This window comes from Arachis stenosperma, chromosome 10, assembly GCF_014773155.1.
Source record: "Arachis stenosperma cultivar V10309 chromosome 10, arast.V10309.gnm1.PFL2, whole genome shotgun sequence".
Classification (NCBI taxonomy): Eukaryota; Viridiplantae; Streptophyta; class Magnoliopsida; order Fabales; family Fabaceae; genus Arachis; species Arachis stenosperma.
In genome coordinates, this window is record NC_080386.1 from 133,030,457 (window position 1) to 133,043,709 (window position 13,253).

General features: G+C 31.5%; 2 protein-coding genes across 3 annotated transcripts; both read right to left on the reverse strand.

Moving 5' to 3' along the window:
- Positions 1 to 39: 39 nt before the first annotated feature.
- Positions 40 to 6,326, reverse strand: LOC130956370 (uncharacterized). 2 transcript variants are annotated; one of them, XM_057883405.1, is made up of 14 exons: positions 5,985 to 6,326; positions 5,815 to 5,877; positions 4,678 to 5,112; positions 4,191 to 4,262; positions 3,907 to 4,032; positions 3,571 to 3,783; positions 3,309 to 3,356; positions 2,296 to 2,457; positions 1,868 to 2,029; positions 1,524 to 1,614; positions 1,304 to 1,422; positions 1,134 to 1,178; positions 646 to 997; positions 40 to 481 (listed from the first exon to the last, which is right to left on the reverse strand). In XM_057883405.1, the coding sequence occupies exons 1-13, from the start codon at positions 6,300 to 6,302 to the stop codon at positions 764 to 766; spliced, it is 2,088 nt and encodes a 695-aa protein (XP_057739388.1). In that variant the 5' UTR covers positions 6,303 to 6,326; the 3' UTR covers positions 40 to 481; positions 646 to 763. The 2 variants fall into 2 exon arrangements, with proteins under 2 accessions (XP_057739388.1, XP_057739389.1); XM_057883406.1 differs by lacking the exon at positions 40 to 481 and having other exon boundaries at positions 806 to 997; positions 1,304 to 1,439.
- A 1,687-nt stretch (positions 6,327 to 8,013) lies between these two features.
- Positions 8,014 to 10,832, reverse strand: LOC130954044 (probable ascorbate-specific transmembrane electron transporter 1). The gene is made up of 4 exons (XM_057880784.1): positions 10,638 to 10,832; positions 10,457 to 10,505; positions 9,727 to 9,926; positions 8,014 to 8,356 (listed from the first exon to the last, which is right to left on the reverse strand). Exons 1-4 carry the CDS (start codon positions 10,770 to 10,772, stop codon positions 8,096 to 8,098), a joined length of 645 nt encoding a protein of 214 aa, XP_057736767.1. The 5' UTR covers positions 10,773 to 10,832; the 3' UTR covers positions 8,014 to 8,095.
- Positions 10,833 to 13,253: the final 2,421 nt, after the last annotated feature.

The window sequence follows — 13,253 nt, forward strand, 5'->3', positions numbered from 1 at the left end:
ACTCCCTCCATGAGATTTTGTAACAAAAATGTAGCCAATCTTTCATCGTTTATTTTTTATTTAAAAAGAGGTTTTGACCGAACCATAAGTTATCATCTTCAATGGTTAAGACATCACAGGACATTCAATGTTCTTATTTTAAAAGCTCCATCAACTCACTGCTTTCTTTTCGTTCCGTAAGGACAAAAAATAAAAAACCAAAATACAACTTTCAATCACTTTTACTACCATCACTGTATCCTTTTCTTCCTCATTCTATGGCGAAGGTAAGCAGTGAAAGCTCTGTGACTTCCAATGGCCGTCGCGGCAGACAAGTAGTCAGCACCGTCTCTGAATATCATTTACACATTCTATGTTTCTAGCTACGTAAATGTTTTGTGAAGCTTGTGATCACCAAAATGCAGTTCCTTGTTAAAAGCTCCAACCTCAAAGCACCATTTGAACATGTATGGTTCCCAACTCATGATCACTGTGGAGAAAACTGCAAGTGCAAATTTGCAATGAACACTCAAAGTTACCATCCCTGGTAGATGAGAAATTATAATGAAATGTGCAAGTAATCTCATGCATCTTCCATGGCAAACTAAAAACACTGAAAGGAGATGAAAACAAAAGGGAGAGTTAAACTGTTAAAGCACCGCATACCTCTTCTACTTCCACCATCCACAGCAAGCAAGCACAACCAACAAGAAACAGAATACGCATTTCGAGACAGTGTCGCTGCCATGAAGAATAGTTAAATCCTCAAAAAGTTGGATCTATTCTAGTACTTGACAAACCCAAAACTCTGAGTCTTTCCGAGAACAGACTCGAGATCACCGTGAAATAAGCTTAATTGTTTTGCTACAGCGAAACCAGCATGCATTCCATCAACGGCTGCACTAACAATTCCACCGGCATAACCTGCTCCTTCACCAACTGGATACAGTCCCTTTACTGAAGTGCTTTCATAAGAGAGAATATCACGAGGAATCTGAATCGGAGAACTGGTCCTAGTCTGGAATGAAACATTGTTCAGCACAAATCAGCAACAATTATATAAAGTCACAACAGTAATGGGCTTCATACAGAAGTTTTAATTAATGGCTGCAAAATGAAGTAGGAGTTAGGGAATATCATAAGAATTTTATTACCTCTACACCATGAAGTAGAGCCTCCTTGCAGATAAATCCTGGTAACTGAAAATTTTGGAAGTTTGAAAAATTAAATTAAATAAATGAATATCATGGAATGAGTAATGCTGTTAGATAATTTTATTAAATCCAGTGGATACTAGATTAGTAAGAGCATGAAAGTCACAAACCTCCTTGTCAAATTTCACTAGTGAATGTTGCAAAGCTTCAGTTATATGATCTGGAAATAGCTGATGAAGATTTGCTGCCTTCACACCCAAACGATAACTTGATGGGGGTAGAGAAGATCCTGGCACAAAAGTAATTCTAAGCTAAGCTAATTTAATAGCTGAAAGCCTGAGAGAGTAAGAGTTAAAAAAAAGGTAATAAATAATAATTGATCATTTTTACCTGACAATTTGTTGAGAAAGTCTGTAGCTGTCTGCACAGGCACTATAAAATTTCCTCCGCCCATCATAGCAGCTTTGCGTTCAAACTCTCTCTAAATAATAGAAATATTAGATAAAAATAGATGCCGCCAAATTTCTAGATATGCAGACTATAGATATTCTGTACTTAACTGATTAAATAGTTAAAACTTTGCACTAGGGATTATATTTATTATAAACAATAGGCAAGAAAGTTGTTTTCGATAATTAAAAACACCTGAAAAAGTATAATGAAACAAACATTTTGTTTAAGTATTTAAAAGAATAAGAAGAAAAAACTCAGATTACATAAATAGATATAACTACCTGAAATTCAACCCCTGCAAGAGGACCATAGTAATTCAAAGCTTCAAAATCCTTCATTGTGACTGTCACCACAAGTGCAGCATTTGCCCACCTAGATGCCCGCCGAGAGAATGACATGCCATTGATGCACATTTCTGATGGATCTGTGCTGGTGAGAACAACCTATAAGTTCCAACATTTCACAGTTTACTAAGTTTGCTACATACATTATACCCTATTGTTAAGTGCTCCAAACAACTAATGCATCCATTACAACCAAATATGCTATCCCCTATTGTTTGAAAATAATTAACTAATTTTTGTCATGCCGACATGCCGTCACTAGATAGGAACAAACATGACATGCCATGCACCTTTATTTGCATGGAATCAATACAGAAAAGAAACATACTCCAACTAATATGATAGAAGTAAAGGAGAATGCATACCTGCCCACCGGGACACATGCAGAAAGAGTAGCAACTACGATTTGCTACCATTGGATCATATGATTCACGTAAATCCTCTTTGTCAATATAGTTGGCAACTTTGTAATCAGCCACGGGAACTTTACCACGTCCACGAGCAACCTCAGATGCCAATTCAGAATACTACAAATTTAAATGGATAAATTTGCATGGATCATAATCTTGATAAATGAATAAATTAGCTGTAATAAACAGTTTCAAATGTAAGCAAATAAAATAAATCTTTATCATCTCATTTTTCCACCAATTAATAGTTCTAAAGTACTATATATTATTTTGTATAGATTTTTTGTTTAATTTTATTCATTGGGATCCAAAAGGACATGTCTTACCAGTACTTGTGGCTAAGTATGGGTATAAAACAAAAAAAAATGCAATAATTAATTAATTACCAATCATTTAGTAATAACTAATAAGAGTTCCTTGTCATAGAGATTTGGCCAAGTTTTTACATTGGTTGTTGACAACCTAAAACAACCGTTCTATTTCATTCGGATTTGGGAATTGAGACCGACTATGTAACACTTTGCAATAAATTTAACATAGACGAGTTTAGCATAAGTTTGATGTGGCAAAGAAGAGAATGCTTCGATGGATGATCTGTCAAACTCTAGACAGAATCAAGGAAGACATTAGAGTTTTGCATGTAATATGGAATATTTTAATCTTATAAGGATAAACATGTAAACTAGTTATTTTTACTTTTTTAAAATGTGTAGAATTCAGTTCCGCTGATTTCCACCCATAATTTTTTTGGGGAAGAGAAAATGGCTTTTTAGGGAGAATCTGGTGAACCATACCATCAATTGAGATGTCATAGTTTGGCAAACTTGTTAAACATATTTCACTAGACCAAACTAATGTAAATTATCTTGCAAATTCATCTGACATGCCATTGCAAAGGAATTCAACCAAAAAATTTTAAAATATAAATAAATTTAAAGAAACACAAACAATTTTGACTAGATTCAAACCTGAATGCTATTTATTAGTTCTTGAGGATGCTCAATCCGTAGCCCAACCTGTAAGGAATCATGACGATAACAATTGTAAAAGCAAACACCAAAATATAAGATTATTTTATTCCTCTAGAAAGACGCCTCAAATTTGCCAGAAGGGCATATAATGTTACAGATGGATAAGAAAACAGAGAAGCATCGGGAATATAACAAAATGGTATCAAAATTATAATAAATTGAAATATATACTTATAAGAAGATGTCTACAGAAACTCACAGCAAAATCTTTTGGTATCAATTCCACGTTATGGGAAAGAAGCATTTGATATATATCACGAGCAGAATGACCAACAGCCAGAACAACTGCATCATATTCCATCTTCTGGCTTCTTAACCGTAATTTATCAGCTGATTCTGACACTGTAACCCCCTGAGCATGTCCGTCTTTTATAACTATATCATCTACCCTTGTCCCAAACTTGATGGTGACCTGAAACAAAAAGGCAGCAGTTGACCAAAATGAAGACAACTTCAGAAAGGGAACCTGGGAAAGTACATCTACATAATTTACATAAGAGTTTATTCTCAATCGAAAGAAGTGGTTGGAACTCACACCCAAATCTTGCAGATGTCTCCTAAAGTTGCGAAGTAATGGAACCAGCCTATCTGTTCCCAAATGAGGCTTTCCATCGATCAATATCTGTTCTGGAGCTCCAAAATGCACTAGAGTTCTCATAATCTAAAATGAAAAAAACCTTTCACCTATTGAGTAACTAATGGCATAGAAGTATGAAAAATAAAAAAATTAAAATAATGAGACAGAAAGAATTCAAAGATTTATCCCAAATTAAGAGAGCGTGCATAACGAGTTTACAAGTGCACAGCATGGGAACTAACCGCAAGAACACTGCCAGTGTTACGTCCTATTCTAGTTACCAATTTTCCATCACTCCAAGTACCTGCACCACCCTGCCAAACATAAGTGCTTAATAAATGAAAAGGTAAAACACACAATAAATCACATAGTAGAAAGACTAGTTGAATAATGAAAGAAATGCAAGAATCACGGAAAATTAACAGAGGTAACCAAATACCGGTAGTTATATCCCACTTATGATTTTCAGATGTATTGTTTAATCTCTTACAAGTTGCGACCAACACGAGCATTACAAGGGTGCACATAATTTTCAAAAACACTAGTAACATGTCAGGATAAAATTCCTGCCTATTGGCTGTCATGAAAAACAATCAAATTGTAGCTACAAGACTGTACAAGAATATAACCAAGTAAAATGTGATCAATGTTGCAATCATGAATGAAATATCTATTTACCGAGATAATAAACCATCATTTAAAGAAATAAATAAAAATGCATAGAACAACCTCTCCGAAGCAGAAGTTACTTTCCAACTCTAGAATTCGACGAACTACAAGAGCACCAATATCACGCCCTCTTTTTTCTACTGGTTGCCCTCTTTCTATTATAGTAACATCTGCACCAAGCTCTGCAAGAACAAGAGTAGCAAATAGGCCAGAAGGCCCACCACCCACTACCACAATTTTAGGCTTTCTAGAAACTTTGGTCTGGTGCAACTCCCCTGATAAAATGCTATGTCCATTTTCCCCTTTCACTGCAGTCTCTTTATAGTCACGTACGATACTTATCAAATCACCACAATCTTTTCGGTCTTGCATGTGTTCCACAAGGCCGACCTTGGGCTCCAACCGAGAGATGAAGTCGCGAGTTCGAGGTTGCAGGCTGATGAGTCTTTCAACATCCACATCAACAGTATGCACAAATTTGGGCTCCTTGACTCTCTAAAAGAGCATCAACAAAACCAAATAAGATGATGAAGTGATAGCTTCTAAAGCAATTTTAAAAACCTTGTTTTACTTGTAACATGGAAAAGTATGAGCAATGAACTACTTCAAAAGTTATGAACATCACATATGCATGGATGAATTCCACGTACACACTATCCAGCATACATATAATTACATGTCAAAACCAAATAATTGAAACTTAGCAGACATAGATTAAGGGGGCCTTTGGTTTGCTTCTTTTCACAAAAACTCAGCTTTTCTTTCTTCTTTTAACTGATGAAAAAAATCAATTCTCACTTCTCACATTTTTGTGTAAATTTTATAAGTAGCAAGACAACTTGAGCCAGCAGTAGCAGAAACAACAAAACTGGACTACAACCAATAATCAAGATCTTAATTCTGAGAAATCTAAGCATTTCTAAGGACACGAGTTTAATGTAAAATTGCTTTCCGAATAATCAGAATCAAGCGCACCCTAAATAAGTCTAAGAGTGGTTTCATATCATGCACCAAAGCTTCCATAACCAAAAGTTCTAAATTAGCACAAGACAAATAAATTTAAAAAAAAATGGACAAAAAGCTATGCAAAATTCAGGTAAAAAGAAAAATATTCCTCCTAATTTTAAAATCAATCATGCAAAATGTAAACCACAAATCATAACTGTGATGAGGCAGATGAATGTTACTGTTACATACCTTGCGAGCATCAAAGGACTTCCTAACAACCGAGAAAGCTTCTCGTGGCAACAACGAAGCAACCTGACACACCATTCGAAAGAAAAAAAATTTAAACACTCCACAGAAAAATTAAAAAAAAAAATGTTGCGGAATTGAAAGAGAAGTAAAAAGAGTAGTTAGTTAATTACCGGAAACTTGAGAACCTTAGCAATTTGTTGGAGAAGGGCATCGGAAATGTCTAAAAAGTCCTTGCCAGGGTCTTGATCGAGTGGAACGAGGAGCTTGAATAGCCTCCATGTGCCCTCGAACTTGTTAGTGAGCTTGGAACCGGAAAGGAGGTGTTTGTGCTTGGTTCTGAGCTGCTTCTTCTCCGAAGGGTACCGCTGTTTGCCGGTTCTCTTGCTACAGAAGATGCGCACTCTGCCTTGATAACTGGGAAGGTTGTTAAAGCAGAAAGCAGTGTGGATCTTGGGAAAGGCGCAGGAAGAAGAGGGAATGAGCGCCATGGTCAGTGTGCAGTGGTAAACTGGTAATACTCATTTGGATAAGCCCCGCTCTCAAAGTATTCACTATTCAGGGCTTGTTTGAATATCTTTTTTCGAATTATTTTATTTTACAAAATATTAAAAAAATGTAAATTATAATTTTTTAAATATTTTTATTTTTATTATTAAAAATTTGTTAAACATATTAAAAATAAAAAATAAAAAATTTTATTAAATTTTTTTTATTAACTCAATGATACTCAAATAAGGTGAAAACTTAGTTGCAGTCGACTTTACGTAAAATTAATAGCTGAGAGCCGTTAGATGAAAATTTAGTCAAATTACTCAAATCATCTAACTGCTCTCAACTATCAACTTCACGTGAAGTCAACTGCACCTGAGTTTCTACCCTCAAATAAATGCTCTGTTAATGTTTATATATCATTTTGCAAATTCGCTCAATTTAATCACTAAATTTTTACTCATCTCACAATTTATTTATTGAAATTTTAATTAATTTAATTTATTCTCTAAAATTCACAAACATACTTATATTGATTTATAAAATAGGAATTATATTTTGATCATTAAAATGTGAATAAATTACATAAATAAATTGATTGAGAATTAAAATTATGTAAATATTTTAAATTTAATTTAATACATACATGTTTTATTTGACCTTCTATGTAAATTCGATTTACAATTTTTGATGTAAATTAAATCAAGTTAATTTGATTTACTATTGGTACAATATATACATACTAAAACAAATTCAATTAATTCTATTTACATTAAAAAATTATAAATCAAATTTAATTTATTTGATTTAGGTCAACAAGATATGCATATAACAAATTTAACTTATGACATTTACATCATTTTAATTCTCAATTAATTTATCTGTGTAGTTTACCTTAGAATATATTTATAAAAATCTAAGTGGCATGTCAAATGATAAATAATAGTATGAATAGGGGTGGCAATATGTATTATATCCGTGTGGGTACCCAGTCTGATCCTACCCGGTCGGGTAGGGTTGTCAACCTGATCCGCAGTGGGTAGGGTAGGGTGTAGGTTGAGTTTCAATCCTACTCGATTAATTCGCACCTATATATGTATATGTTATATACTTATATAAAAATATGTTTCAAGTGGATGTTGAATTAAAGATCTCTCAAAAAATGAAAAAATCCTTAGCCACTAAAAGAAGATTATTAATTGATAATTTAATACTTTTTTTTACATAAAAGTCAGTTCTATTTTAAATTATTATCAATTTATATAATAATGTTGTATTTTTTTTATAATCTGCAGGTAGGGTCGGGTACTCGCGGGTTGAGAACGGATAGGATTAGGGTTGAGATATTCTCAACCCGCGAATAGAATAGGGTTAAATTTATATGAAATTTTCAACTCACATGGAGGGTTAGGGTTGGCTCCAAACTCTACCCTATCCTACCTATTACTACCCCTAAGTATGAATGTGAACAGCCCATATTAACTCACATCTAACAATTCAGATTAAGTATTTTTTTTAAGTAAAAAATTAAATTAATTGTCTGTCCAAAAATTCTGAGCATTTTCTTTTTCTTCCATGTTAATAACCATTGTCCATCTCAATTTTTTCTTTTTTTTTTAGCTTATAACTCCAATAAAATTCCATATATTTGAATTATGGAATGTTAAAAAAAAAGGAATAATGTACTTGAGCATTTTTGGTGGAAGGAACATGAGCAATCAAAATGAACTTATTGATATTAGGGTAATAGAATTTCAAATTAAATTGACAGAAAGTAATTATTGTAACCTATTTATGAATATCTAGGAAGAATTCTAGAAAGGGCAACAAAGACCGCAAATAGAAAGAGTAACAGGCCAGTGAAGTTCACTATTAATGCTTCTTGGCTCCGGAAAAGTCCCAGAAACTGAAAATATTGAGCCAAACCCAATTGAGCTGTGCCAACTGAAAGCAAGAAGATGACCATTCCAATAAACCTGTGCCATGGCAATAGTGATGCTCTTGTGTACATTTCTGCTCCCGGGAAGAAGAAGGCAAAGAATCCAAGAATATACTGAAAAAAAAAAAGAGAGAAGGGGCGGGCGGGGGGGGGGGGGGTAATTAAAGTGCTTAATTAGTTAGTTCAATAACAAATAGAGATATATCCAAAATCAATCTTTTAAGGTAGCATTTGGTAGAAAAACATATACTGAAAGATTAATACTGAGAGATAGAGATTTAGAGACAGTGACTGAAATAAATCTCAGTATTCTATTTGGTGTAAAGTGGGAGACAAAAATTGAAATAAAAATGAAGTTCTAATTTAATTTGTACAAAAGATAAAATTAGAATTAATTAATTAAAATGAGAGTATTTTAGGTATAAAATGTTATTAAAGTTTCAGTCTCTGTCTTTAAAAGTTTCAATCTCTATATGTCCCCACTTTTTGGAGGTACTGAAATACTAAAATTTTGGGGATAGAGACAAAAATTTTAGTATCAGTCTCTAAGCCAACAAACATAATATTGAGTCTCAATCTCCCCGTTTTCTGTCACAGTACCTTAAAAAAACGCTACCTAAGGGAGTGCTTGTTTCTATGGGACTGGAACTTAATATTGTATTCGGTAATTAGAGACTGAAACTAAAATTTTAGTTTTAAGAAATAAAATTCAATTCTTTTAAAAAGCGAAGACATATGGGATTAAAATTTTTAGGAATGAAGATTAAAGTTTTAATATTCTTTTAATAATTAAAAATATTTTAATAAATATTTTTATTTTATCTCAATATTTATCTTGAACTAAATAGAATATTAAAATATAATTTAGTATTGTATACTTTACACCAAATATAATAAAGAGACTTAATTTAATCTTAACTTCTAGTTTTAGTCTCTCAGTTTCGGTCTCCATTCCAAATGTAGTCTAACGAATTTTTAGTTAAAAATTTAATAAATTTAGTTTGTATTTTTATTTTCTGTTTTTATTTATGTTTATAAAATTTAATGAAGTAAAAAGAAAAAATCTAAAGTGAACAGTAAAAAAATGTTATTTTTATTTTTGTTTCAAATTTTTTAAAATAAAAAATTTTGAAAATAAAATAAAAAATAAAAAGCCAAACCAACTGCACCCTGTTTTTAACAAATTCTAATTGTTAAATTAGCTTTCTAACTTTTTATTTTGGTAGACAAATAATCAATATGTATGTTTCCATTAAAAAACTAACAGAAATTATCTGTATAAAGAAATTTTATATCATTTGTAGAAATTAAATTAACTGAAATTTTTTAACATTTAAACAGACAATCTAATTTGAAAACTAATTTATTTAATTGAGTGAAAAGTGGAAAACAAACTTGATAATTAAAATTTGTTAAAATAAAAGATATCTTCGCTGAAAAATAAAATTTACCATAAATAAATTTAAGATACTTATTATTAGTACCTGCAAACCAAAAAAGCAGATAGCTGACATGCCTAACCATGAGTGCAATGTATACATGTTAGGAAGGCCCTCCTCTTTCTTGAATTTGAAAACTGTGACAATTCCTAAAATTCCAGTTGCTAGAGCTACCAGATGCAATAACAAGTGAACCACCTTCAATGATCTCTGTTTTCCAGGGGCAGATTTGTATATCATGATAGCTGTTGCAAGTAATAATATAAATGTATCACAATAATAATAATAATAATAATAATAATAATAATAATAAAGGTTAAATTACACCGTTGGTCCCTACACTTTCAGTAGTAAAATTAAAATTAGTCATTTCACTTTAAAAGTTTGTAATTAGGTCCCTAAAGATAATTAAAATTTGCAATTTAGTCTCCGTCGTTCAAAAATTATTTGATTTAACAGAATATTCTCAGTATATTATCTATTTTAACAGAATATTCTCAGCATATTCTGAGAATATTCTGTTAAATCAATATTTTTTGACCGGCGGGGACTAAATTATAAATTTTAATTCTCTTTAAGGACTCAATTACAAACTTCTAAAGTGTAAGGACTAATTTGTAATTTGACTAAAAGTGTAGGGATCAACTGTGTAATTTAACCTAATAATAATAATAATAATAATAATAATAATAATAATAATAAGTTATAGGCTAAAAGTTTTTTTTTTAATTATTAGTTATAATATAGAAAATAATCAAAACATAGCTTTGCTTACCTTCTCCACTAACCAAAACAAATCCAATTGTCATTAGAAGTGGATGTAGCTACACATTTTAAAGACCAAAAAAAAAAATGGAATTATTAGTCAGACATATGCATGCATTAATTCAAATAAAAATTGATATAAATAAATACATAAACAATAATTGATCATTGCTTGAATTGAACAAACTCACATTAAAAATCTTGGCTTTGTTTGAAGAATTGAAAGCAACACCTTCACGGAAGTGTAGCAACCAAACTAACACAAGTGTTGTTATTGCTATGAACAACAAATGTACAAGAATGCTAACATGGAAGCTACCAACCATTCTTGCCTAACTCAAAATCAGAATTTAGAGACCTTTAAAATTATTATTATTATAATTAGAATGCCAAATGATATATAAGACTAAGAAATAGCTTCAAATTGGTTCTGCATATATAGATGAGGGTCAAACCAAAGTAAGAATAGAACTAAGCATATATTTGTACGAAGATGCTAACAAAAAAGTGACATAGAGAAAAACGTTATGCCGGCAGTTAAGTGATCATTTTCATGAATGGAGATGGCATTGATCAATGCTTATTAGTTGGCTATTACAAAGTTAGAATTTTAAGATTATAAAAGTTATAACAAGATCAGTGCAAGGTTTTAATTTTCTTTGGGTATATGACATCATAGTAATATATATACACACTAATTTTAAATGGTTAATTACTTAACCTTTTCGATTTGATGACTTGATTTCTTATAATTAAGTCAAAGACTATATATTTATAGAGCATGGCTTAAAGAACCATGTTTCGAATCGCCTTGTACATACAGTAACTCATTGGTCAGCGGTAGACTCTTAAATGAAGCTCAAATTCGCGACGGATTAATTATTGACTTATCGGGTTGAAAAATATCGTGAAAAACAAAAAAAAATCAGCAACAAATTACATTTGTAGCCCACAGTTAAAGGACAAAAAATGCTGATAAATAAATGGTAATAAGTTATAATTTATTCATTGTTATATATTTGCATGTTTATGGATTTCCGATATTTTTGCAACTCTATTTTTTGTCTTGTTCTATAAGATGTTATAGATTAGATCTCTATTTAAAGATTTATCGTTTTCTAAAGTCTAAACACTTATTTAAAAAAACTAATAAACTAGACTAATTCAACTTGATTTAGTAAATGAATCTTTCTGATTGTATTCTCTACTTCTAAGTACATAACCCAACCCACAAACTAATAGATTTCAACCCATCTTAATTCATAAAATTGCGTTCGGCTTGGTTGATGAATTGATTATCTTCAATTTAAAATAAATTAGTTAAATACAATTTCATTAAAAAATAAATAACATAAGTAAAATTAGTCCTTAAATTTTAAATCTTAAAATTAAGAAAAACTTTAAAGGATTAAAACTTTTTAATTTAATAATGATTTAATCTAATTTCATAACTTATTATATTAATAGTTAATTAAAAACAAAAATAAAAAACTAATACTATTCACTTAAAATTTTAAATTAGCAAAAAAGGACAGAAAATAGAAGTGTATATAAATTTTTTTACGGTAAATAGATGTACACTAATTTTTTAATGAGTCATCTGTATACACTAATATCAAGTTTTATTGTTATTTATATTTTTTTGTCGCTGAGTAATTTTTTTTTGTCAATAATGGCTATCAAGTAGCTATATACATGGTGTAATATGACCCTTTTGATAACACAGTAAAAACTAAATGATAAATTATTAAATTTGTTAAATTTTAATAATAAAAAAATTCCAAGTGATTTAAAATTTTTATTTTCTTCTTTTTTTTATCCAAAATTTACTTCGAACATAGTGGTGACAGCAATTTCTGAGTTACATCTTTGATCTATATCCACTTTTTGGAGAAGGAAGGAAAAGAAAGATGTAATAAATTCAATAATTTATTATTTAGCTTTAATGTGTCATCATCAAAAGGGTCACATCACACAATGTACATAGTTACCTGACAGTGTTAGAAAAGTTACTCAGACGAAGAAAAGGTAAAAATGACAACGCGACAACGGTACTTAGGAGTGAGCACGGGTGATGGGTATCCGATTATCCATCCGAACCCGAACCGAATCAATTAAATTGGTTATGGAATCAACGAGTAGTCGGATCTGATCCGAACCAAACCAATGCCTCTTTTTAGTAATTGGTTCGAGTAATGATTCTGAGGTGCATAACTCAAACCAACCCGTCAACCCAATCATATATTAATTAAATAAAAAAAATAAAAATTTAAAAAATATAGATATGCCTTTTAATGTTTTTGAGTTTCTCACCCAATAACCCTAACACTAACAGCGGTTTTCTTACTCTATGGAATAAACCCTAGTAGAGTAGTTTTCTCAAATCTCACCTTACCTGTAAGTGATACTACTGTTGGAAGTAGGGGTGGCAAACGGGTCTCAACCCGCGCGGGCCAGCCTGCGTAACCCGTCAAAAAAGGTGGGTTGGGCTGGAAAATTAGGACCGCCAAATAGCAAAAACTCGCCTAACCCGCACTGCTTAAACCGCGGGTTTTGGCGGGTTTTGGCCGGGGGGCGGGGCTTCCCCGCCGGGTTTAGTGTTTTTTTAATGAGGGGGTATTTTTACAATTTTTTGGCCAAAACCTAACTTCCTCCAACCTAACATACAAGAGTATGAAGATAAAAATTGAGTGGTTTGGATTATGTTTATGTTACTTTGAAGAGAATATTTATAATTATGTTTATTTTGTTTTGGAGAGAATATTTATACTTATGTTTTGAATGAAAACTTGGTTTATAATTATGTT